This window comes from Aureobasidium subglaciale (genome assembly GCF_000721755.1).
Source record: "Aureobasidium subglaciale EXF-2481 unplaced genomic scaffold scaffold_11, whole genome shotgun sequence".
In the NCBI taxonomy this organism is placed as follows: Eukaryota; Fungi; Ascomycota; class Dothideomycetes; order Dothideales; family Saccotheciaceae; genus Aureobasidium; species Aureobasidium subglaciale.
Genome location: NW_013566984.1, coordinates 586,317 through 610,339, shown reverse-complemented (window position 1 = coordinate 610,339; position 24,023 = coordinate 586,317). Strand labels below are relative to the sequence as shown.

The 24,023-nt window shown below is 51.2% G+C and overlaps 11 protein-coding genes across 11 annotated transcripts; 8 read left to right on the top strand and 3 right to left on the bottom strand.

Moving 5' to 3' along the window:
• The first annotated feature begins 139 nt into the window (after nt 1–139).
• On the top strand, nt 140–2,092 carry AUEXF2481DRAFT_80183 (uncharacterized protein). Its single transcript, XM_013488164.1, has 2 exons — nt 140–1,131; nt 1,188–2,092. The coding sequence occupies exons 1-2, from the start codon at nt 286–288 to the stop codon at nt 1,914–1,916; spliced, it is 1,575 nt and encodes a 524-aa protein (XP_013343618.1). The 5' UTR covers nt 140–285; the 3' UTR covers nt 1,917–2,092.
• Nucleotides 2,093–2,399: 307 nt separating this feature from the next.
• Nucleotides 2,400–4,130, bottom strand: AUEXF2481DRAFT_40406 (uncharacterized protein). The gene is made up of 3 exons (XM_013488092.1): nt 3,921–4,130; nt 3,107–3,868; nt 2,400–3,056 (listed from the first exon to the last, which is right to left on the bottom strand). Exons 1-3 carry the CDS (start codon nt 4,000–4,002, stop codon nt 2,893–2,895), a joined length of 1,008 nt encoding a protein of 335 aa, XP_013343546.1. The 5' UTR covers nt 4,003–4,130; the 3' UTR covers nt 2,400–2,892.
• A 254-nt stretch (nt 4,131–4,384) lies between these two features.
• Nucleotides 4,385–5,824, top strand: AUEXF2481DRAFT_5383 (uncharacterized protein; the record flags this gene model as incomplete). Its single annotated transcript, XM_013487966.1, has 3 exons — nt 4,385–4,518; nt 4,569–4,688; nt 4,744–5,824. The coding sequence occupies 3 exons, from the start codon at nt 4,385–4,387 to the stop codon at nt 5,822–5,824; spliced, it is 1,335 nt and encodes a 444-aa protein (XP_013343420.1).
• A 354-nt stretch (nt 5,825–6,178) lies between these two features.
• Nucleotides 6,179–7,507, bottom strand: AUEXF2481DRAFT_237514 (uncharacterized protein). The gene is made up of 2 exons (XM_013488233.1): nt 7,160–7,507; nt 6,179–7,103 (listed from the first exon to the last, which is right to left on the bottom strand). Exons 1-2 carry the CDS (start codon nt 7,265–7,267, stop codon nt 6,534–6,536), a joined length of 678 nt encoding a protein of 225 aa, XP_013343687.1. The 5' UTR covers nt 7,268–7,507; the 3' UTR covers nt 6,179–6,533.
• An 852-nt stretch (nt 7,508–8,359) lies between these two features.
• AUEXF2481DRAFT_237584 (uncharacterized protein) lies at nt 8,360–9,596 on the top strand. Its single transcript, XM_013488232.1, has 2 exons — nt 8,360–8,436; nt 8,498–9,596. Exon 2 carries the CDS (start codon nt 8,801–8,803, stop codon nt 9,467–9,469), a length of 669 nt encoding a protein of 222 aa, XP_013343686.1. The 5' UTR covers nt 8,360–8,436; nt 8,498–8,800; the 3' UTR covers nt 9,470–9,596.
• Nucleotides 9,596–13,124, bottom strand: AUEXF2481DRAFT_5380 (uncharacterized protein; the record flags this gene model as incomplete). The annotated part of the gene is made up of 2 exons (XM_013487965.1): nt 9,596–12,937; nt 12,987–13,124. The coding sequence occupies 2 exons, from the start codon at nt 13,122–13,124 to the stop codon at nt 9,596–9,598; spliced, it is 3,480 nt and encodes a 1,159-aa protein (XP_013343419.1).
• A 459-nt stretch (nt 13,125–13,583) lies between these two features.
• On the top strand, nt 13,584–14,078 carry AUEXF2481DRAFT_5379 (uncharacterized protein; the record flags this gene model as incomplete). The annotated part of the gene is made up of 4 exons (XM_013487964.1): nt 13,584–13,715; nt 13,772–13,812; nt 13,865–13,933; nt 13,991–14,078. The coding sequence occupies 4 exons, from the start codon at nt 13,584–13,586 to the stop codon at nt 14,076–14,078; spliced, it is 330 nt and encodes a 109-aa protein (XP_013343418.1).
• Nucleotides 14,079–14,239: 161 nt separating this feature from the next.
• On the top strand, nt 14,240–16,006 carry AUEXF2481DRAFT_237520 (uncharacterized protein). Its single transcript, XM_013488231.1, has 2 exons — nt 14,240–14,681; nt 14,730–16,006. Exons 1-2 carry the CDS (start codon nt 14,497–14,499, stop codon nt 15,898–15,900), a joined length of 1,356 nt encoding a protein of 451 aa, XP_013343685.1. The 5' UTR covers nt 14,240–14,496; the 3' UTR covers nt 15,901–16,006.
• Nucleotides 16,007–16,665: 659 nt separating this feature from the next.
• On the top strand, nt 16,666–18,297 carry AUEXF2481DRAFT_29854 (Glucooligosaccharide oxidase; the record flags this gene model as incomplete). The annotated part of the gene is made up of 1 exon (XM_013488012.1): nt 16,666–18,297. One exon carries the CDS (start codon nt 16,666–16,668, stop codon nt 18,295–18,297), a length of 1,632 nt encoding a protein of 543 aa, XP_013343466.1.
• A 602-nt stretch (nt 18,298–18,899) lies between these two features.
• Nucleotides 18,900–20,739, top strand: AUEXF2481DRAFT_40401 (uncharacterized protein). The gene has a single exon (XM_013488091.1). It carries the CDS (start codon nt 19,027–19,029, stop codon nt 20,362–20,364), a length of 1,338 nt encoding a protein of 445 aa, XP_013343545.1. The 5' UTR covers nt 18,900–19,026; the 3' UTR covers nt 20,365–20,739.
• A 174-nt stretch (nt 20,740–20,913) lies between these two features.
• On the top strand, nt 20,914–23,858 carry AUEXF2481DRAFT_5375 (uncharacterized protein; the record flags this gene model as incomplete). Its single annotated transcript, XM_013487963.1, has 3 exons — nt 20,914–21,130; nt 21,188–21,566; nt 21,620–23,858. 3 exons carry the CDS (start codon nt 20,914–20,916, stop codon nt 23,856–23,858), a joined length of 2,835 nt encoding a protein of 944 aa, XP_013343417.1.
• Between the last annotated feature and the right edge of the window lie 165 nt (nt 23,859–24,023).

The following is a 24,023-nucleotide window of genomic DNA, read 5'->3' as shown; positions in this document are numbered from 1 at the left end:
CTGAGGTTTTGTTGTGACTCCATGTTCGATGAGCATAACCTGGTTGTTGTGATCACTCAACTCCACTGGCCACGAATAAGTGAAACGCGAATCGCTCTTCACAGGCGTCTGTTATTGCGATCGCATCACTGCGACAACAGCTACTTCTGGCGGACGTAAACACAAGTTTCCTGCTATTGTCAACCTGCAGCCTCACTCTCATTTGCTCAGTGCATCTCTCTTTTACCTGTCATTTAACTTGCGCACAAGCTCAAGAACTGATCACCATCATCAAACTGCATTATCATGGCACACGCCAGCGACACATCTCGAAAGCGTCGTCCCAGCGACTCTCCCAACATATCCGCACGAGACGGTGATCTCGCCCCGTCTCTATCCTACAAGAGGCGTTTCATACTCGACGGCGAGCTCCAGCAAACCACGACCAGCGAAGACCAACCCACGAGCAAGCAGGAACTTCCCAATCCCCTTGATGTGCTTGCCCAGGCTGCCTCGCTGGCCCAGCCTCTGCCTACGAAGTCCCGCAAGCGTATTATCTTGAATCCGCCATCGCCATCTCCTGGAGTCAAGGAATTCAATCTTCTGTCTGGGCTTCTCTCACACGTAGACATATTGCTCCAGGTTACGAGCTACCTTCCGCCTCAGACTCTGCTCAACCTTTACAGCGTTTCCGCACCCTTCCACTATGTCATGAACAGCCACTTCACTGCATTCATCAAGGCTGCCACTTCCACATGGGCTCCCGATGCCGACAGGTACTTCCCCTGGTGGTGCTATCGTCAGCTTTGTATCGAAGATCCTGCTTTGCGTCGCTCCAGGCCTGATCGCAGAAGCGTGAGCTGGGATGATTTCACCCCAAAGCCCTCTCCCGAACCTGCCTCTGATGGATCTGATGCGCACGTCTCGAACATCTCTGGAAGTCCAAGAAGTATCAAGTCAGAAAGTCCTGCCGAGATCAAAGCGAGAGTTACCAAGCTGGTCAAACAACGCCAAACGGCCGCTGCGCCAGTGCCAGGCTTACGCTGGCTGAAAATGGCGGCGTACCGTGAGTCGGTGTGTCGAGAAATTGTTGGCTGGTTGGCAACCCACGGTCATCGGATTCCACGCTGTGAAGGTGTCGACGCTCTCAAGGTAAGTTGTGTCTTCTTGCTGATTTACGCCACGTCGTATACTGATCTGTTGAACAGAAAATGTGGTTCCTGCTCGACATCCCTGTCAACGGTCCTCGTATAGCCTTGATTCACAACACGAAATTCTTCACCCGAGGAACGCTTGCCGTCTTGCAGCTATTCTTCATCAAGCTCGATATGCTATACGTCGATCCTGTGCATTATTACGGTGGGGAAGCATCCATGCGCGAAATGCTACTCGCAGAACGTAGTCTTACCACGCTCTGGAACTTCCTGCGCGGCGCAGATGGCACTACGAGACTGGACACTTTGCGCCTCTGGATCAGACATCGCTACAAGAGACCTCGAGTTGTCCGACCAATGACTCTCGAGGCACACGAGCAGCATGAGGCGAAGATAGAGATGCCAATCATGGGCGTTCCACCAGAGCTTGTTGGTCGCTGGGGCTACGAGTGTTGGGGGCTTGGACAAGTCAAGCTCATGCGTCCTGATCAGTTGGTACTGAAGGAGGCAGTCAGACGTCGCTACGGTCTTCAACGAATGTTCATGTCTTACATCTCGTACGGATATCTCGATGCAGATCTGCATCCGCTACCAACCGTCGTCAAGCCAGAGGACGTTGTCCTGAGCATGATTCGCAGAAAGAAGAACAAAGAGTTGAAGTCAAAGGAAGAGGATAAGACGGACACTAGTCAGAGGAGTGAAGACGGCAGTGCTGATCGTGGAGAAGCGCCTGTACCATTGGTAGACAGACTTGGAGTCCTGCTTACACAGAGACACGGCTGAGCTGTTTGTTGGATTGATGTAGGGACGGCCTCCAGACATCCACCACTTCATGAGTATTGCTTTGTTACTCCCGTGTACCTGGCACAAATTGAGAAGAACTTGACTGAAAGTGCTCCGTACGTTGAGAACTTCCAAAATATGGTGATGAGTGATGTCACCTCCCCGTGTGATTCATGATGATCAGAGCAGAGCGACAACGAGCTGAAGCAATGCATAGTTATATTTCGTATCGGATGATCTAATATAGGTAGTCGTTGACAAGATGTATTTCGGTGCGCTCGCTCCAGATCCGAAAGGGTCTTTGCCTTGAGAACAGCTACAAGTGTGCCAGTGCTTCATACACGAGGAGGCAGTATACTGGTGCTGCCTTCATCTGACCCAACGAGACGAATCCTGGTATTCATGATACGTCGGACGCTTGGAGGACCGTAAAGGACCTCCTTCAGGGAGCAACATCTACCGATGGGTCTATCTCATGGTTGGGTGGCTCCGAAGTGGGCAGAATAATTCATCTTATTTGAGGCCTATGTATTGTCAACATCGCAATCTTGACAGATGACCGGTGCCACGACTGTAGCCTGATATTCGAAAGAGTTGTGCGCCAGAGGAAGAGAGTGAGGAAGCCGTGGAGGAATAAGAAGAAGAAACTAGACTTGGAATTTGCAGCATAACTTTGTAATTTGGCATCACCATTCTGGGTATCTCGGTGGCCTCCTTCGAACTCGAGCATTAAAGTAATTCAAACATAGTGCAAATAAACGCCCTGATCGGACCGAGCAGTGTTGTGTTGGACTTAGCACATATCAAGTTCCGTCATGTGTTATACCTATACTCAAGGCTGACTGTCCGTTGCAGTACTTTCCTAGAGCCCAAGGCCGGGTATGGAGGGAAAGTGTCGACACGAATTCTCTCGTCAATCGTGTAAGATAGGCGGCCCACCGCGTACGGCTCTAGGAGTCTCGACGCACCGAGGCACTCATTTCTTCTGCTTCTTCTTGGGTGGCTCCTCGTTGGAAGGCTTGGACTTGGCCTTACCGTTTCCAACAAGCGCTCTCAGGTCAATTGGCTCATCATCGTCACCTTCATCTGACATATCTTCGAAGTCCATCTCGGACATGTCTTCCATCTCCTGGGCTTGGGCTAGAAGAGGATTAGCGGCTTGACAACTGGGGCGATATGTTGGCTCATACTGAAGTATTTGATGGCATTAGGCCAAACGTCCTCGGCAATGAGCTGAGCGAGCTCATCGCCCTCTGGATGAACCTCGTCGTCACCGGAGATGTCGAGGTCATCCTCATCTTCTTCAGGCTCGGGGCTCTCTATTCTCTCGCCCTGGGCCCTCTTGTCCTGACGCTCCTTGTACTCCTTGTTGGCTTGCGCCGACTCTTCGGCAGAAACGTAGCGAGTAGCAGAGACGAAGCCGAACCAAGTGAAAAAGGAAGTGTTGTCGGCGTTCCACTGCTCAATCATGTCGACGAGCTTCTTGTGTGCAGCGAAGTCTTTGAGCTTCATGTTGCCGGCCTTTTTGCGAGCTTCGAAGACAGCAAAGGCGGCATCAGTGAGACCCTCGGTGGGATCCTTACCCTCCTTCCAGTCGATCTTGACAGGCTCGGAGACCAAGCCAGACCAGCCATCGTTGGATCTTCTGTACCAGAATTTCTTCTCGAGGACAGAGTCGGTGAAGTAGTCGTTGCTGTCGAACTCGAAGCGGATAGCGATGCTTCGCGGATCACCGGTCTCGGCCTCAATCTTCTCGGGACCCATCGGGACCTCAAAGCGCTTCACTTCCAGACTCTTGAGTTTAGCAAAGATGTTGGCATCGTTGGGGGTAATGTAGCGGTCGACATCGGGAGGGGATTGCTCAAAGACGAGTGGCCAGAAGTTCTCGATCTTGGATACAATATCTTGACGCTTCGCATAGAGAGGGGCGCTGCGGACATACTGCTTGGCCACTGGGAGTATGTTAGTCCTCAGTCCGGCGACGCGCGCGCAAGAAGTGCCTACGGATTTCGCGATCAACCTCGTCGAATTGGGTCTCGAGGAGAGCAAGGTCCTCGTAGTAGACTGGCATTTGTTCCTCGGCCATTGTGTTGTATGTATATGCGATCGTAGGAGACTTAAGAAAACAAGAAAGCAGAGCTTGAATTGAGGTTAGGAAAGGAGGATGAAATTTTGACGAGGCTCAGCCAGCACCCTGCGAGCTCCACACAGACGTCACTTTTCAGGGTCCAGCCTTTGCATTTTGCGGAGAACCGTTCAAGAAATAGTACGAGGCTACGATCAGCAGGGCCGACTCGACCTTTCCTGCATCACACAACTCACCTGATGTCGCGGCACCACATCGTGACAAGTGAGCTGCCTACCGAAAATCACATCTGATCCCATCCGATGTTGATCAGTACATACCGTTTGTGTATATAGAATAGTAGCCATTCGTCTTTCCAAAGATGCTTGACCACACTTCCAAAATGAGGGCCACTCAGCCCTTGCTATGCCGCGCTCTTTCCTCGATACGACCCATGACTCGAACAACATGGATGGCAAACCGAAGAACCATATCCATAGTTCCACCTCCGTGGCGCCCTGCCTCTGTCTTGGACAAGTAAGACACTCGTGACCAAAATTCTCCTTCATTGCTAACAATACTCGTAGGTGGGTCGAACGAGAAGCAAGGCCTATTAGTCTACGCCAGCTTACTTTCTTTGGCCGACTACTGACCGATATTCGTCTGCTCGGATCCGCAAATTATGTTAGACTTGAATTGCCTACTAGGTAGTCCTATCCCTACAATACACATTCCTTCTTGAAGCCACTAACGCATAGGCAGGATTGCACACAGGCTGCGAGACATGCAGACGCTACCGTACGCCGCTCTAGTCAACCCTCACATCAGTCATGTCTACGAACTATATTACTCGGCCTTTGAGAAATTACGAAAAGTTCCCGAGATCAAGACTCTAGAGGATAACGATGCGTTTTGCGACATCGTTCGCGAGCAGCTAAGAGAACATCTAAGCGTTATCCCTCGACTTGCCATGGGAGTACTGGAGATCTCCGAAGCTATACCAAGCGATCAATGCGACAAACTGGTCAACTCCCTCTTGAGATCGCGGATCAGTCGACGAGTCATCGCCGAGCAGCACTGTGCTCTGACAAAAGCATTCCTTTCACCGGACCATCTTCCACCCGCAGCGAAACTTCACCCGGAACACGGTGATGAGTTCGTTGGCGAGATATTCCTCCGCTGCAATGCAAAAGAGATCGTCCAGGAGTGCGCAGAGACGATAGGCAACCTTGCCAAACAGGCATACGGCCCCGACGTAGCGTTGCCAGAGGTGATCATCCAAGGCGCAGAAGACATTTTTTTCCCTTACATTCCCAGCCATCTGGAGTACATAATCGGCGAGCTCCTGCGAAACTCTTTCCAGGCGACAGTGAACCGACATGGCTCGGATCCTCCCCCAATCGAAGTCTTGATTTGCGAGGCTGCACAGCATGTCATCATTCGAGTATCAGACCAAGGAGGTGGTATTGACCATGATAGTCTTTCCAACCTATGGTCTTTTAGCAAAGGACCAGAACGTAACAGAAGACTTAGGAACCTGGAGCAAGTCCCCAAGCTAGCAGCAACACTTCAGGATTTGAAAGTCCCGGAATTAGGATCAGCCAAAAAGCACGACCAAAAGCAGACACGCTTCGACCACTCTTTGGGATCGTTGTCCGGTAGACATCCTGACCTTCGTTTGGGGATCGGGCTTCCGATGAGTCGAATCTTTGCTGAGTACTGGGCTGGAAGTCTTGAAGTCCACAATTTAGAAGGCTATGGAGTGGATGCCTTCCTTCAAATCAGCAAGCTCGGCAATAAGAACGAGACATTGAGCACCAGAACCAGCATGGACGCGTTGTAGCTATCTCGGTTGATTCAAATCACATAGCAGGCGCTCACTGCACCCACTAAGCAATCCAGAGGCGGACAATCGGTTGCGATATTCGACACGGATGTGGGACTTTATGTAGGCTGGTATTTCCTCCGAGCACAAATAACGCATCGGTATTGTACCGCTTCGCGAACCCTAAACTCGGTGTCTGGCGGCGACGATAGTCTGGCAGGTTGGGCCTTGATTGTCTATCAGTTTGACCGAGAAAAGACTCCCAAAGTCCTCTCACCGCTTCGTGTTGGGTCCAGAACACCAACCGAGTGCCTGAAAGGCCGAGCAAGATCAAAAAACTCCCTATGCCGCCAACTCACAATAACACGAGACGACGCCGCAGCAAGCTAATGACATAATTATGGTTGTAAACTCCGAGACCATCTTCTGCGGTAGCGAAATACTCGAAGCTGATGGCTTCCGACCAGATGCTAGAAGGTAGACACGAGTAACGAAAAGGCTCTTCTAAGTATAATGTGCATCCTTGTAGCTAAGCTCTATAAAAACTTCGTAGTCTGTTAACGTCTAGGCTAAGGAAGTGAAACATCTCAACATGTCGGTAGAAAGAAACAATGGAAGTTGCTGCACTCTCGAGCAGCTCTCGATGGTATCATTCGCGTGAAACAAAAGGTTCCCGGTTCTCTGCCAGCACAGCTTGACAGGAGGTGATCAATGACGCCCAAAGCATCTAAGCGAGAGCAACTAAGGCGGCAGCGACGACAAGAATACCGGTTGCACCTCCCAGGTTGCGCGAAGCAGCGCCAGTGTAGGTTGAAGAAGGGTTGGCAGCTGTTGAAGAGCCAGTAGCGCCAGCGACTCCGGAGGACTGGGCAACGCCAGACTCACCAGCGACACCCGAAGGCTGAGCATATCCAACCACGCCAGTAGCCGAGGAAACGGGGTAAGGAGCAGAGGAGCCATAGGCGGCACCAGGGACGATAGGGGTAGCGGTTCCGACCGAGGCGACAGGAATGGAGCTTGATGCTACTGCAATAGGGATATTGGATGCCTCCTCAGGCGACACTGGGCTTGAGACAGGAATTGATGAGATGGAAGCGCCGGTGGCCACGGAGGAAGTCGAGAGCACCACAGCTGATGAGAGGGGTGCGGACGCGTATGAGCCGGTAGTAGGGACCAAGGTGGATGCAGACGATACAGGGGCAGCTCCAGATGGGGAAGCAACGGGAAGAGTCATCATGGTGGCAGCAGTGAGGACGGTGGTACCGCTTGCGTGAGTGATGGTGGCTCCAGCAGGGCACTGATAGGACAGATCAGCGTCCGTCCGAGTGAGATGTCACGATCTTTCATGCTTACCCAAGTAGTAGTCTGCTCGACAACGCTGGTGACATACACAACGCCCTGGGGAGCAGCAGCTGCGCCGGCAGCAAGTGCGAGAGCAATAGTGGCAGTGGTGTAACGCATGATGATGTGATGATTGTTAATGGTAAGCGAGTGGTCAGTATACGAAAGAATTTGGGTATGGAAATGTGTGAGCGTTTGAAAAAGAATGTAAGGCGTGTTCGAAAAGTGTGCCTAGGATCTGAACCTTTTGTACTGTAACACGTAGTCGATCGAAATATGTTAGTTTTTTGTCAAATGGTCGAGCTTGGGGTCAGGGTCGATCGAATTGTGGGGCAAGCATGAAACTCAAACAACTTGTTTCATATGCACACTAAAGCAGTCATATCCACGCGTTCATCCTTCACACAGATTGTGCCTTGAAGATCACACTCACTGGGTTTCATTCGAACCTCAGACTCAGCAGTGGCGCATGCAAGACACTTCACCGTGGCAGCGGCGTATCCCGGCTGTCGATGCTCTGCAGCCTGAACCCACCACTACCCCTGATCCGTTGCGATCGACTAGCATGTGATCCGATACCCAGGCTGACTCCAGACAGATATCAATGACTGCGTTCATGATCCAGATGGTTGGTCCTTCGTGTGTTATTTACTGTTTGCCCTTTTACTGACCGGGATGCTTCGATCGCGAAGTAGCGTGATTCAACGTGGCCTACTATCTCTAGAGAAAGCGTTGCTTTTCGTTGGTGACTCGAGAATATGTTGCACATCCTCATCATCGATCCGTCTAACCATACTGTCCGACTCTTGTTGAAGATTGATATGGTAGTCATGGAGGCCTTGTTTCCCTAGCAGTTCTCCAGCTGAGGACGTCATTGCTTTCCTCATCGAAGGTTGTGTCTCTTCTCTTTCTGTCCTCCCAACTGTTCGAGCACTGCTCAACAAGGTTGCTTCGCCACCATTGTCGACGTGTTGCTGTCAAAGGATTGCGACATTGTGTATAAGGAGATCCGATCAATCACATTACCGGGACCTCTCCCACGTGTATCGTACGAGTACCGATCGGTGGAGGACGCGACGAGTTGAACACAGTATGTGAGGTGCAGGAATGGTGAAGTAGCATAGGACGTCGCAGGCAGGTGGTGTTGCCAAGAGGCGGCTGCCACTTCTGAATCAAGCGAGGCGTAACTTATCATCGCTTTTTCCGCATACCTCGCACATGCATATCATGCCGCTTGTACATTGAGTGCATCGACTCTGGTTCTAATCCTCGGGCAAGTCGAATCGCATGTAAGTCGCAACAATCACTATTCGTCTCTAACTCCGTTTGGCTGCTGAGGGATGGCTCGAGCTGCTGTTTCCAACGTTCAAAACTCCATCGACGGAGGCAGGTGCTTGTTATCCGATCACAGAGGCTTATCTGCACATGTTGTATGATTCTCGCCGAACAAGAATCAGGAGAGTACCCTTGTTATCAGGCGAGAATCAATCACTTCCGACTTGGCCTATCGAGCAAGCATTGCTTGGACTGAGTTCATGATCGACCCCCGATGCCTTCCAATGCCTTCAATGGTTGGGTCCAGCCAAACATGAACATTGCGGGCTGAATGCGTCGCCTTTTGTGATTGCTTATCGCAATGCCGACATCCCAGCGATGGCACACATCATGAACGCGATCATCTTTCTGTCAGTCGTCTCGACAGGCAGTATCTCATGCTATGCAGGAGCACGGACACTCATGCGCTTGGCTCATCTTGGTATGGCACCTAAGCAATTCGCCAAAGCAGACAAGAGTGGGCGTCCGTGGTACGGCATAGTACCCACGCTGATTATAGGCGGCGGCCTGGCATATCTCAACGTCAACAATTATGGTGCTCAGGTCTTCACCTGGTTCTCGAACCTGACTTCTCTGTTCACTCTGTTCTGCTGGGGTTCGATCTGTCTGTCTCACATTCGATTCCGACTTGCTTGGAAGGCACAAGGTCGATTGATAGACGATCTGCTCTGGAAGTCCTGGACATATCCTTACGCTGCTTGGTGGGCTCTGGCTAGGTGCATCATCCTTCTTGTTGTCGAGTTCTACCCTTCAGTCTGGCCTCTTGGTGAGCCCCCGTCTGCCAGGACGTTCTTCGCGAACTATGCATCTGCTGTGGCTATCGTATTTCTGTATTTAGGAGCACGAGTGTATTATCGCGGTCCTTGGTGGGTCAACATTTCCAAGGTTGATCTCGATCTCGGGCGTAAATTCTACGCTGATTCCCAAGACTTGGAGAAGAAGCACGATGACATGGTTACAAAAGTCGTCAAGGGCATCTTCACATAGACGAAGGCAGGATACATGAGGATGCATAGATAGAAGTTGAATTGTTGAACGCCGGGGAAATGCTTCTATGTAAATTCGCTTTTGAAAAACTGAAAGACACGTTGAAAATTGAGAGGTGCAATGTGCTCAACCCTTTCTTCTCTTGCCACCGCCGCCACCTTCACCATCGTTCCAGCCCTTTCTCTTCTTGCCTTCCCTACGCCAGTACTCTTCTTTCTCCCTCTTCTCTCTCTCGGCTCTCTTCTCGATATTCTCAGCAACCTTGGCACGGTAAGGCTGCTTGCGTTCCTCTTGCTTAGCACGACGCTTAGCGACCTTCTCGTTTCTCAGCGTTTGGACCTGTTGCAATAGTCTTCTAGCCTCCTTCTCGTCCTTGCCAGCGACGACAGCACGTTTCTGCATATAGGTCTCCTTCTTCTGTGGCTTCATCTGTACGATCTGAGACTTGAAAGGCAGCTCCGCGGCTACCTTACGAGGCACACGTAGAGGGTTGAAGTGACGCTCTTGGCGCTCAATGGTACGATAAGCAGAATTTTTGTCCTTTGGAGTAGCAATGTCGAGAGCGTGACGGACTTGGCCAGTCAGACGCATGCCCTGCCAACCCTCGTTGTTTATATCGGCGTCCAGCAAGTTGGTAACCGGGTTGTAATAGCGGTGGGGCTTGACTGGGTACCATGCTCTCAGGAAGACAATGTCTGACATGAGGATCTTGTCTTCGAACGTGGCACGGAAGTTGCCTTCAGGCTTGCTGAGCGCCTTCTTGATCTGACCACGGATACCAGAAACTGTACGTACACTAGCACCTTCGAACTTGGCAATCTCGAGAGAGGTACTAAACATATCCTTGATGAAGGCAGTGTTCTTGAAGATCTTGTATGGGTGGCCGGTCAACTTGAGCTTTTTGACAATCTCAGTCGACTCATCGACGTTCAATACTACACCAGTGGCGGCAATTCGGAATCCAGGGTTTTTGTTCGAGAAAGACTGGACGCAGCAGAAACCGGTGTTGGGCGCAATGAGTGGTCCGTAGAAGGTTCCGAAACAATGCATGTGCTCAGGCGTGTACTTGAGCATACGATTCCTCGTTCTGGAGTCTGAGATGCTGTACATGGGCATGCTCTGAAAACGTCTCCAACCAAGAGAAAAGATGAGAGGATCGTTGGTCTTGAGGATCTTCTTGTGCCATCTATGACGCTTGATTCGGATCTGAACGTAACCAAAGCGGTCCTCGGTAGGTGCTAGACCGCCGATGAGGACAGGGAAACGTGGGTTGAACTTCTCCACAAATTCGCAGGGCACATTCTCCAGAACGATACGAGCGTATGTTCCTGCTTTGTAGCCCTCTACTCGTACACGAGATTGCTCGTCCAAGGCGTCGAATTCTGAGCGGTTGATGTCGAGCTGTTTCTGGATGAGAGCTTTCTGTGCATCATACCAGTCGTCTTCGCCGAACTCATCATCGCCAGTCTCACGCTGAGCATTGCCCTTGTCGTTCGCGAAGCCCTCTTTGTCTTCCTCTTCGAAGCGAAGCTTGAGCTCTTCCTTTCTCCTGGCGTTGCGCTCACGTTCGGCATCCAGGTCCGGTTCTTCTTCGCCATTGCCACCATTGGTCTGAGCCTCGTCTTCGGTGCCGTGTACTTCTCCGGTCTCCAGGTCCTCAAAGGCACCGTCGCCCTCGTCGTCTTCATCTTCGATACCATTGAATTCGGCTTCAGAGTCGTCCTCGTCGCCTCCTCCGTTGAGCATATGACCCGAAGCGAATCTTGAACGGATAGCTTCCAGATTTTCGTCGTCAGTCCATTTAGCCTCTAGCTCGGTTCTGTTATATACTGGAATATGACGGTCGAGTGCGGCGTCGGCTTCTGTGGGCTTCTTCTTTTCGAACAAGTCCTCCTCTTCCTCGTCTCCGACGTCGTCAGTCTCGTCGTCTTCACCACGCCATTGTCGTAGGACTTGAGCTGTGGATAGCATGTCATTGTACAGCAGACGGGCAAGCTCGACAGTACGGTACGGGATCCTGCGTTGATGAAGGGCAGCGGCACGCTCGGTCATATTCTTCTTCCAGCGAAGGTTACCATCTTCGTCTTCGCTGTATTCAGCATCTTCGTCGTAGTCTTCTGGATCGCTTACGTCTTCCGCTTCAGACATGGAACCAAGGTCGGAATCACTATCTGCGAAAGCAATCTCTTCGCCGGCGGCGTCAGGGCTGGCGTCTCTGCGCTTGGGAGCAGGAACAAGCATGTCTTCGTCAGCATCCTCATCAGCGTCGGAGTCACCACTCTGGTACTCTTCCTCCTCTTCGTCGTCGCCGCTTTCAAAGCCCTCGTCCTCTGGACTGGCCTCGTCATCGTCGATTCTTCTTGACAGAACACGAGCAGATTTACGGCCAATGTCGTCGCCAGTCAGCTTCTCGCCGTCACCGAACAGCTGCAGGCCTCCCTCGCTCTGGCCGAGTAGCTTGCGGCCGGCCTGTAACCCAACGACCATTTGTTCTCCAAGTCCTCGCTCTTGTTCATCATCCTCAGGATCAAAGGTCTGACTCTTGATATCAACGTAGACGGCGTCTTTATCCACAAGAACACCACCAACATCAGACATGGGAGCGTAGATGAGCTTTTGTTTTTCTCCTAGCCTTCTTCTGCCCGATTTGCCAGTGGCTTTGGCGATTGCTTGATCCAGGAACGGAGTAGGACACGGGTCAGGCAGGGCCTCGATGTTGGAGACACTGAGATCACCAACACCGGGCACGTGGACTCTTGCTCCATTGGCAGGGAAGTTTGTACCACGGAGGTAACCGTATAAAGCGACGGTTCGATCGCACTTGGGGTCTTCTTCTACCTTGGTAGGTGGGGTAATGTCGAGGAATCGGTCGGCAAGAGCGTAAGGATGGCTGTTGCGCCAGACAAGGGGTCGAGGATTCTTCATGACGGACAAGAAGCGCGAGAGGTTCAGAACCTCGCGGTCGGGGTATCTGCCGTTGACGACACCAGAAAGATAGAACAGCTTGGCTCCGGAGTACAATTCGCTCCAGAAACGGTGCTTGAGACGCTTCTTCTGCGCTTTGAGGGCCTCCTGTTTGCGGAAGAGATCCAGGTGGGTCAGAATACCGAAGACGTTACCGGGCATACCGCTGGAAGACAAGACGTTCAGGAACTCCATTGTCTCCATCTCGAATCCGTAGTTTCCGTCGATCATGAGCAGCACGATGTCGACAACCTTGGCCACATCCATCATGGCAGCCAGCGACTCGGCCGGACACTCCATGAATGTGAGACGCCTCCTCTTGGACGTGACGACAGTGATAGGACCGACGGGCTGGGTGATGGGTTGCTTCGTGTATCTTCGGACGAGGGATTTGATGAGTGTTGTCTTGCCTACGCCAGGAGGACCGACAACGCCGACGACGATGGGAGGGGCTTCTTCGGGCAAGCGATCCACCAAGGGAACGTGCAATCGCTTCTCTTTGACCTATGCTTTGTTAGAGGCATTCGTTGCAGGCAAAGAGTGCTGAGTATACATCATGAGAGCGAGCAGCCTGCCTCTGCAGTTTTCCAGGGCGTGAAAAGGCAAAAGCTTTTGGGTTCCGATCACCAGTATGCGCGGCCTTCTTCTCCTTGGTCGCACGATGCGGCCGGTTTGTCTGAGATTCCGACATATTGTCCGGCGTAACAAGACTATTGACGGCGGCAAAGGTCAGAAAATGTTCACATCCATCTGAACTTTTCGATGGAAGCCCGAGCCGCAGACCCTCGATCGGATCTTGACCCGAATTCTTGGCAGCGAGCCCTTATCTTATCGTGTCCTGGCAACCTCGGCAGCCACCTAGGTATTCTCCCCTCCAACCAAGGATCAGATATGCTTGCACCTTGTTTGTTCATGGTTGAGAGCCAGTGGACTGGTCACAAATGATCGACGAGAATGTGATCGATCTGTGGCTAGTCAAGAGATGTTTGCGTCGATGCTGCCATCAACGGGCGTTCCTCGCCATTGACCGTGCATGTCGAGGCGTCTTCACGTGCGCATTCACGAGTGGTAAACAGAAGGAGCTACGTAATCGCGCAGCCGAGGGGTTGAAGCGGGTTTGGAGGTGAGATTGGCAACTGCTCAGTGCCTCATGCCAGCCTACTTGAGACCCAACACTCAACCTCTGAACATCTTCCCACTCTCGCCTGCCAGACATACTTACTCCACGCAATCAAGTCTTAACCCCGTCCGCACGAACATCTTCAGAATGCCTTCCATCAACGTTGGTCCAACGGCATACACGGCCAAACACAGCACGAGATAGCTGACAAGATTCAGGTCTCCCTCAAGGATGGTGCCGATGCATCTCAGCTTGACTCGTAAGCCTCGTGTCCCTCTGATGCAGCAAGGCTGTACTGACGTCCATCGTAGCGCCAAGAAGCAAGTCACTGAGCAGGGCGGCAAGATCACAACCGAGTTCAAGCTGATCAAGGGCTTCACGTACGCTTACACTCGAGCCAGACTGTTGGTGCATCATGACTGACCGACCTGTGACAGTGCCGAGTTCCCCGAAGACAAGGTCCACACTCTCTCATCCAACGAGCACATCAACGTCGAGAACGACGGCGAGGTCAGAACCCAGTAGAGCGGGCTGAGAAGGACATACAGCGCCTGATGGACGACGAACACGACATAGATATGGGAGGGTTCTTTAGGATACGTTTAGCAATCGAACACAGTTGAAGATCGAGTCGTGCTATCGCTCGGCCACACGGTCGGCCCTTTGAAATGCCATGAGGCCGGAGTCGTGTGATATGGCCTTATACACATGGCCAGCCAGGCGCAGTGGTAGATTTAGAGATGGTGACTCTGACAGAACGACCAAACGTCCAATCATCACCCCATTGATAGAAATATGGCGCACCCAGCATGCCTCCGTGATGTCGGTCGGACCAGTGATCGACACGTGAGATAGCGCTGCGTCATAGGCCTGCGAAAACAGATATAAACACAATGCATGATTGGCGTTTGATTGACCACGATACAACTCGGTCGTCGCAACAATGAATCGTATCAGCGGTCTTCGGAGGTCGCCCTGGCTGCAGCAGGGGAGTTTGAGGTCACTCCATTCGACAACAAGACGTCAAGCAGCCAACAATGGGCTCAAGAAGAAAGAAGTCACAGATGGTGAAGTTGCGCGGCTGGCAGGTAGACCCTTGCATCCTTTGACCTTAGCAGATCTGGCCAAGTCAGTTCAATCGCACGAGAGGCAGCATAGGCAGCTAACGAGCTCTAGGTCCGGACGACCTCCTCTCACAACAGACCAATTGCTCGACTCGGCCAACTTCACCCTTTCCATCCTCCCATCTCGACTTGCCCACCGCATCCAGTCCCTCCGCAACCTGCCGTATATCGTAGTCTCCAATCCGAACGTTTCCAAGATCCACAACAACTACGTCCACTCATTGTCGACCCTCTTGCCATATGCCTCAAAGGAGATCAAGACACTGGAGGAAGAGATACAATTCACAAGTGTTATGGCCGACCTGGTCCAAACACACTCAAACACCATCTCCATCCTTGCACGCGGCTTTCTCGAAGCTCGCAAGTACATCAGCCCCAACGAGGTCACCAAATTCCTGGACGAACATCTTCGAGCTAGGATTGGCACCCGACTGATTGCCGAGCAGCACATTGCTCTGCACTTTTCCTCTCAACCACACCTCGATCTATCAGACCATGGCTCACATGTTGATTCGTCTTACATCGGTGTCATCGATACAAAGTTGAGGCCTGTCGACATCATCAGACACTGTGAAGGCCTGGTTGGAGATATCTGTGAGTACAAATACGGCGTGCGACCTAGCGTCGTTATACGTGGCGAGTCAGAGACAACTCTCGCCCACATACCTATGCATCTAGAGTACATCATCACCGAGCTGTTGAAGAACGCTTTCCGCGCAACTATTGAAAAGGGCAACGAGCGGCATGCCGTCGAAGTGACAATTGCTCCCGCTCCAGAGGATACGGACGGAAAATCAGATGCCATCACCAACCACGATCAAGGGTCAGTGGATGCGGCATCAGGAGCTCAGAAGCCCGCCAATGCCGCATCAGCAAACATTCGCCCACTCGACAAATCCACTCGAGGCGTCACGATCCGTATTCGAGATCGTGGAGGTGGTATCCCACCCGCCGCTTATGCAAAGCTGTGGGAGTTCGGTTTTACCACTTTCAACGAACAGGAGATTGTTGACATCACTAGTGGAGGTACCAACGATGGCGATGGTCTGAATGCTCTCTCAAATGCTGGTGGTACTGAAAACAGCCTGGCGGGTCTGGGCTACGGCCTGAAGCTAGGCAGGGCGTATGCCGAATACTTTGGTGGCGGTATAAGAGTACAGAGCTTGCTTGGCTGGGGTACGGATGTCTATCTCAGCTTGCGTGGCGTTGGGAAGATCGACTAGACTTCCCGGCGATCATGACCCGCGAATCAGTCGGGATGTTTGATCAAGATACCTTGGATGACTCTTCGGATTGCAACAGCGGCAAGGCAGGAGAAAGTCGAGTCAGCAAGCACAACGAATTTGAGCGCAACCCTAGCATGCCATATTCATGCCTCAGCAAACCTGAATGCGAACTGCTTCGCACAATGATGCAGCAAACCTCGAATGGGCAATCAGTCATCTTCACCATCCAGCGCATGACAGCAGACCCTTGAACGTCCTCGTTTGACTGGATCCTCCTCTCGTCTAGATCTGACGATCGTTTCGCAAGCACTATTCTGCTGTCGAATCGAAGGTCTACAATCACATCTGAAAGACGGATTTACAGCGTGCAAGGAACAAGTACAGCAAATGGAAGCCATATGGCTTCTGACTTGTATTTAGCGGCCTCCGCGTTCTGCAGCCTCTTCCCTTTCAGAGTCACCCAATTGAGCATGTAATGAATAGACATGTTGCTTTCCGCGACTGCATCAGCCCTCGACTTTTTTTGGGATCCAGCAACCTGGTTGCATCTCCTGTGCTCGTGCGAGATCGCATTAGTGCGACACATCACTAGTCGTTAGAGTCAAGATGCATGCTCTAGTTCTGGGGCGAACAAGAAGGCTTTTCACTTGAACTCATGACCCAGGTCGTGACTAGCTTCCGCTCTGACAGATGTAATACTGTATTACATGACGGACATAAATGCTCTCTTCCCATTCTCATATTCATCCAGCAATTACCCCAATGTATCTACAATTCATTTGTATCCTTCTACTTATAATCCCTGCCACATCTGCCTTTGTGCAAGGTGATTGTATCAGTTGTGATGCCGCCTTAACGAAACTTTCTTTCCAGTTGTCTCCTGAAGCAGCAATCTCTTGCAGAAATTCTCCACTACAGAAGCAGAACGCAAAGCGGTATTGGGGAAAACAATACGGCAAGAATGCGACAATCGTGGTGTTCCCAGTCACGAAAGAAGATGTCAGTCATGCTGTACAGGCTGCTTCGTTTTCGAGATATGGAGAACGAGATCTTGCCTTCGTTTGCGGTGGTCATGGTCAAACCAACGCCTCAAGCTCCTCGGGTTTCTTGATTGATCTCTCGTGGATGAACTCGACCAAAATTTTACACAATCTCATACTGGAGGATGTTACGATATCCACTGCCATAGCATACCAAGGAGGTGCAATATGGAAGCAAGTCACGGACACCACAAATGGAACAGGCTTTACGGCTGTCGGTGCTCGAGTGGGCAGCGTTGGTGTTGGTGGTTTCTCAACTGGTGGAGGCATAGGATTTCTGGCTGGCGCATACGGATACGCCATTGATCGTCTGAGGGCTCTCGAAGTTGTCTTGATGTCTGGTAAGATTGTACTTGCCACGAAGACCAATAGATACTCGGATCTGTTTTGGGCCATGCAAGGCGGAGGCGGACAATTCGGGATAGTCACTACTTTTTACCAAGAGGCAGTTCCAGAACCGACTTCCTCGCAGTTTGGCGTTTGGATTGTCGCCAGAAAATCATGGGAGCGAGCTCGACAAAACACCGTGGACTTCTTCCGCTCTAATAACGATCCTTACTCGCTCATGTACTACTCGCTCGGCTATTATCCCGAGGACCTTGCAAAAGCGAAGCCGACCACGTTGATGGTGATGGTAGGCATTCAATTCGCAAATCCTGAATGCCACCTCCACAGCCCATATGGTCCGATCCCCAGTCACATCCGTTGTCAGAAGGGCTTCAACGCGACGTTCTCCGGACTGCTCGACGGTCTTATCTTGGAAAACATATCGACATACAACGTGCCGTATGGACAAGCCACTGAGCTTAGTACACTGTTCTTTCCCTATGGCCATAGAAGAGGATTCTGGGGCCCCCAAACCTCGAATGTCACAATGCCGTTTGTGGACGCTGCATCGAAGCAAATGGAGCTTTACATCAATCAGTCGCTGAACAGAGGAGAGTCTCCCGACAGTGCTGTCTGGGTCTTACAATACATGTATCCTGGTCAGAATGGCCATGGTCCTACGTCGGATGAGGCTACTGCATGGCCACATACGCAAACCGCCCACCAAACACTGTTCTCGCCTTCCTGGAGATCTGCCGAGAACGATGCTTTTGTTGTTCGACACAATGATGCGCTGAACCAAATCACGTATGACCATCAGGCATCGATTGGACCTTTCATCGCGGACTATCCGAATTACATCTCACCGAAAGCGGACGGCCATAGGGTATGGGGAGACAATATCGAAAGACTAATCAGAATCAAGGCCAAGTATGACCCAGAATGTCGAATACATCAGGGAAGAGTCTTTGCCTCTGACACATGTATTGAGCGTGGCTGGGCGAATGTCTATCCGTGGAAGAGCTAACAGATCGTGGTCATTGATTCTGGTCAAAACCAGGTATTATGGTCACTCTTCCGTCCGATCATTGATATCCACTCCGTAGCAAGCACGTATTGGCGTGACTAAAGCATGAGATAGCAATAATGACTTACTTGCTTATGATATTGCATGTTTCCGCAGGCACAATGCCTGAACCTTTGTTTCACTGTGACTCTGATCAACACATGACGAACTCTTGATCGAAAGTGCGCCGTGTTATGATTGATCTCTTACTTGCATCATGCTCTGCAATGCATCAACAAGCTATTCATCATGATTGTGGAGATTCTACATCTTACGAAGTGGTGGCGCGCTTCTGCTGATTTGTACATAGACTGTTTTCACAGCCGATGGTTGGCGCGGTATTTCACTTTTCTGCACAATAAGGCTTTTAGCCAATGACAGTCCTTAACAAAGTCGATTAAAGCAGTCCGCAAGACGTACACTAATTGTCGGACGCTGGTTGAGTCTGTATTATTACTCGATGGACAAGCCCGAGCCCGGACCAAAAGTCATCCGTCTTCGGCTGATGGCGGGAGGCTTCAACGGCTCCTGGCTCGGTGGATCAAGGTGCCTTCTTTCGCCCGACACACCTGATTCTGGCGTGCAGTCTTGCCTGCCACTGGATTCCCCTTGCTTCCGGACGATCAAGGTCTATGAGCCGTTCAGCATGTGTGCCTTCTGATTGCGACGCGACAACTTCAACTTCGTTACATGGCTGATTCGCTCAAGATCAGCATTGTGACCAACGACGAAACGGACCAGAGCGCAAGCAGCGGAGATATCGAGCCGGGCAGCTCGCTTTCTCAAACTCCTGTTCAAGCGCTCAGAGACCATCCGCGCGAGCTGCTGTGGTGTCTCTACACAATATTTGTGCTGGTTCTCAGCAGTTTCGACAACCAAGCTGGAGGTGTTGTACTTTCGATTCCTCAATTTCGAAAAGATTTCGGCTCGCCATACAATGGCAATTATGTGCTGTCTGCAGAGTGGCAGTCTGCGTACAGTGGCGCGCCGGTCCTTAGTTCGATTATTGGGCTACTGATATCTGGTTGGCTTGCAGACAGGATCGGTAGAAAACGAATGCTCGCAATTGGCTATGGCATTGTCTTCATATCGATTACCATCGAAACTTTGTCAACTACCAATCTGGTCTTCTTTATTGGCAAGTTTGTCGCAGGCTTCGCTATAGGCGCTTTCACAACTACCGCCCTCACGTACTTGGGAGAGGTGGCTCCGCGTCCTGCGAGAGGCATACTTACCGCGGCGGCTGGTATGGCGTTGACAGTAGGCCCTTTCATCGTATCTATCGTCGTCAAAGGCACGGGTGATCGGTCCAATAGGTGGGCCTATCGGTCTGTTTTCTTGGCTCAATATGGGTTCGGTGCTGTCGGTGCTAGCCTCCTACCTCTCATGCCCGAGTCTCCATGGTGGCTGTTAAGTAAGGGTCGGAACGTGGACGCCGCCCTTGCTCTCTCCCGCTTCGGATATACTGCAGAGCAGGCACAAATTTACGCCGCTGCTGCTAGCACGACACTTGACCGTGCCAGAGAAGAGATGGAAGGCGTCACCTATCTGGAGTGCTTCCAGAAGAGTAATTTACGACGGACCATCATCGCAGCAGCGCCTCTGGCCATCCAAGCCCTCAGCGGGCTCTTCTTTGTATCATCCTACTCGACTTACTATCAGCAACTGGCTGGATATGATACTCCCACGACCTTCAGCCTTGGTATTGTTCAGAATATACTTGCCATGACTGGCAATGCGTGCTCTTGGTTCTTGATCGACCGAGTTGGTCGGAGACCCTTATCGTGCTATGGTATGCTTCTTCTGACTGCCTTACTTCTGATCACTGGAGGGCTTGCTTGTGTCGGGACCAAATCAGCCACAAAGGGAACGGTAGCATTATTGTTGCTATACAATTGGCTCTATTCGATCACCATCGGCGCTACAGCATATCCGATATTGATAGAGACACCGACAAGTCGCTTACGGATCAAGACTGCTGCGATAGGACTGACGTTACAGAACGGGCTATTCGTGAGTCTCGCCTAGATGTCTCCACAAAACTGTCTAACTTTTTCATAGGCGATGTGGGCATTCGTCATCCCATATTTGTTTAACCCGGACCAAGCAAATCTTGGAGCTCGAGTGACCTTTATCTTTGGCGCTTTGGGGGTACTGTCGACCGCGTATCTATGGATATGTCAGCCAGAGACGTCTGGACGTTCATTTGCGGATCTGGACGAAATGTTCATCAAAGGAGTATCTACACGGGGCTTCAAGGCATATGAAACGGAAGCTACCAGTGGCCTTCGCTTGAGAATTCTCACGGTGTACGATGTACCTGTTCCGTAGTCGCCAAGATATACATAATAGGAGAGCTTTCTGTCTGGTGATACTGTACTGAGATCTGACTCGCGATATTTCACTACTAGTCCCAACATGTTGACATGTGAGAGATCGATCCCATAATCCGAGCTGAGAAAGGCGACCCTGATATTCGACACGCCAAGGCCGAGCACGGGGAAACGTGATGCACTTTACGCCCGACGCGTCTTCCGAGTGTCTCGAAGCTCGCCTTGTTCTCTGAGGTATGCCAACATGGCCTCGATCCAGGCCATCGAGCAGACGTCGGTGCATCAAATTCAGTCCGGTCAAGTCATCGTAGACCTCAACTCTGTCGTCAAAGAACTCGTTGAGAATAGTTTGGATGCTGGCTCCACATCAATCGAAGTTCGCTTTCGCAATCATGGCCTCGACGCTATAGAAGTGATCGACAACGGTACTGGTATCGCATCAGAGGACTTTGAGTCTGTCGGTATGTATCGCATCCGCTGAGTCTAGTGATCGCCAGCTCCTGACAGATCCTCATCAGCACTAAAGCATTACACTTCCAAGCTGCGTAGCTACGATGATCTCGAGAGCCTGGGCACTTTCGGCTTTCGAGGCGAAGCACTTGCCTCACTCTGTGCCCTCTCTCAACTCTATATCATCACGGCTCGAGAATCGGACTCACCGAGAGGTACGCGCCTGGAGTTCGAAGTGTCGGGCAAACTCAAAAGCACAAGCACGATCGCTGCACAACGAGGTACTAAGGTCATCGTCGAGAAGATCTTCCACAACCTACCTGTGCGAAAGAAAGAGCTGGAGAAGAACATCAAGCGCGAGTATGGTAAGGTACTCACGCTTTTACAAGCATATGCTTGTATCAGTACTGGTGTGAGGTTCTCCGTCAGCAACCAGATGCCAAAAGGGTAGAAACCTATTCGCTAAACATTGCCGCTGTATACGACTAACCAGATTACAGAGTAAAGACCCCGTCTTTCTCCACAAATGGCAGTGCAGCAACCAAGGATAACATCATCAAGGTCTTTGGCTCCAAAAGCTTGCGAGACCTGGTATCACTCAATCTTCAGCTCGAGATGCAGACTACCACATACGCAGTCTCGACACAGAGTGACATCTCGTCTCACATAGTCAAAGTGGAAGGACACATATCCCGACCAGTGCCGGGAGAAGGCCGTTCGGCCCCAGACCGGCAAATGTTCTACGTCAACTCACGTCCCTGCGGTCTTCCGCAGGTCGCAAAGGCTTTCAACGAGGTGTACAGAATCTTCAATATATCTCAATCGCCTTTCGTCTTTGCAAACCTAGTCATGGACACGAACTCCTACGACGTCAATGTCTCCCCAGATAAGCGGACTATTCTCCTGCATGACCAGGGCATCTTGCTAGAGTCTCTGAAAGAGTCCTTGGTGAACTTGCTTGAATCTGAAGAACAATCCGTACCGCAGATAAGGCCAGCTCTAGCACAGCCGAAACTGCCCGCATACAAACCTCTCGCAGTCGTACGTCAATCGGAGCCCAAGACTGAGATCACCACCAGCGCAGAGTCCCGCGAATCTCAAGACGGCTCAAAGGAACAAGACGAAGAATCGGTTCTCGAAGACGGTGTCACTCAGAAGAGCCCGCCCGAGCGCCTGATACACAACTGGGTCGGTCGAGGCGCCCAAGATCGAGACGACGTTCACAAAGTGCAGGAAAAACCGCCAGTACAAAACGCCTTCGACCGCATGCGTCCGCAACGCACTCCTCAACAAGTGGCTGAAATTACCATTGGAGACAAGACTACGCGGACCGTTATTGGTAGTGGAACTTTCACTCCTTATACCCCAAAGAAGCACAAAATCCACATTCCAAAGAGCTCTGTAGCCAAAAAGTTGAGCCAGTTTGCCATGCCTGGCACTCAGGTGGACAGTGGTGACGATTATTCCGAGGAAATTGAGGCTGGTGACCAACAGGGGCAAGTCGGCTCTGTAGACAGTGATGAAGAAACACTGTTCGTGCCCCAAAGAAATGACGGCCAGGTGATTCTTGCAAGGGAGGAGACATTCCCTCTGACATCTCAAACCTTGAGAAACTCACAAACGAGTCCCATTGATGAATTCACACGCAGCACAAGGAATGTCGACGAGAGTTTCCAAGACACTGGTGTACCGAGCTTTTGTGCAGATTCAGAGTACTTGGACGAGGATGAGACACGGATTCGAGAGGACGCTAAGATTGCTCGAATGATCCAGAAGGCAGAGGATGAAGCTGTCCATTCATCACCGGACAACGTCAAACGCGCTGTCCACACTCTGCGAGCATCGAAACACGTCACCTTGAATCTAAGCCAAGCGAACAATACCTCAACCGCTTCAATTGCGGAACAAGCTAGAGTTTTGTCAATCACCTTGGCGGCATCGCAAGAAGCTTCCCAACCGGACAAGACAGTTGCAAATGACATTGAGAGACCTGACGCAGAAGCACGTCTTTCTCTGACTGTAACAAAATCTGACTTTGCTCAGATGAGCATCATTGGGCAATTCAACCTTGGATTCGTTCTTGCAGTACGACCTCCAAGCGAAACGGTCTTGTCCTCCGACCTGTTCATCATCGATCAGCATGCGGCTGACGAGAAGTACAACTTCGAACGTTTCACTGAAACACTGATCCTAGAACCTCAGCCTCTAGCGCAACCAAAGCAATTAGAGCTTACGGCGATTGAAGAGGAGATCATCTTTGAGCACACCCAGTCACTTACTGCCAATGGTTTTGTCATCGAAATCGATACCTCCGGTGCAAGTGATGTTGGTCTGCGTTGCAAGCTTCTTGCCCTGCCGATGAGCAAAAGTGTCACGTTTGATCTCAGCGATCTAGAAGAGCTCCTCCACCTACTCTCTGATCATTCGGGTGGTGAAATTCCCCGTCCGAGCAAAGTGAGAAAAATGCTGGCGATGAGAGCTTGTCGCTCTAGCATAATGGTTGGCAAGACTCTGACAAAGAACCAAATGCTCAAAGTTGTCAGGAATCTGGGCGAAATGGACAAACCATGGAACTGCCCTCATGGTAGGCCAACCATGAGGCATCTGGCTGACTTGAGTGCATGGACGCCTGGTGATGAAGATACGCCGAAGACTGACTGGAAAGACTGGTTGAAGAAGGCGAGGGCGAAGGCGGACGAGTCAAGCAGTGACATGGATGTCGAAGAAGAGGATGAGTGATTGATGCTTGGTGCTTTCTTCTTTTTACAGTTGTCATGTGTACGATGATACCCCTAACACACTTTATGGTTATACCTGATTCACTAGCATAGCTTATCGCACATATAGATCTCGCGTCCTTGCAGACGTACCTTCCACACCCTAAGCACTGAACATGGGTCTGCC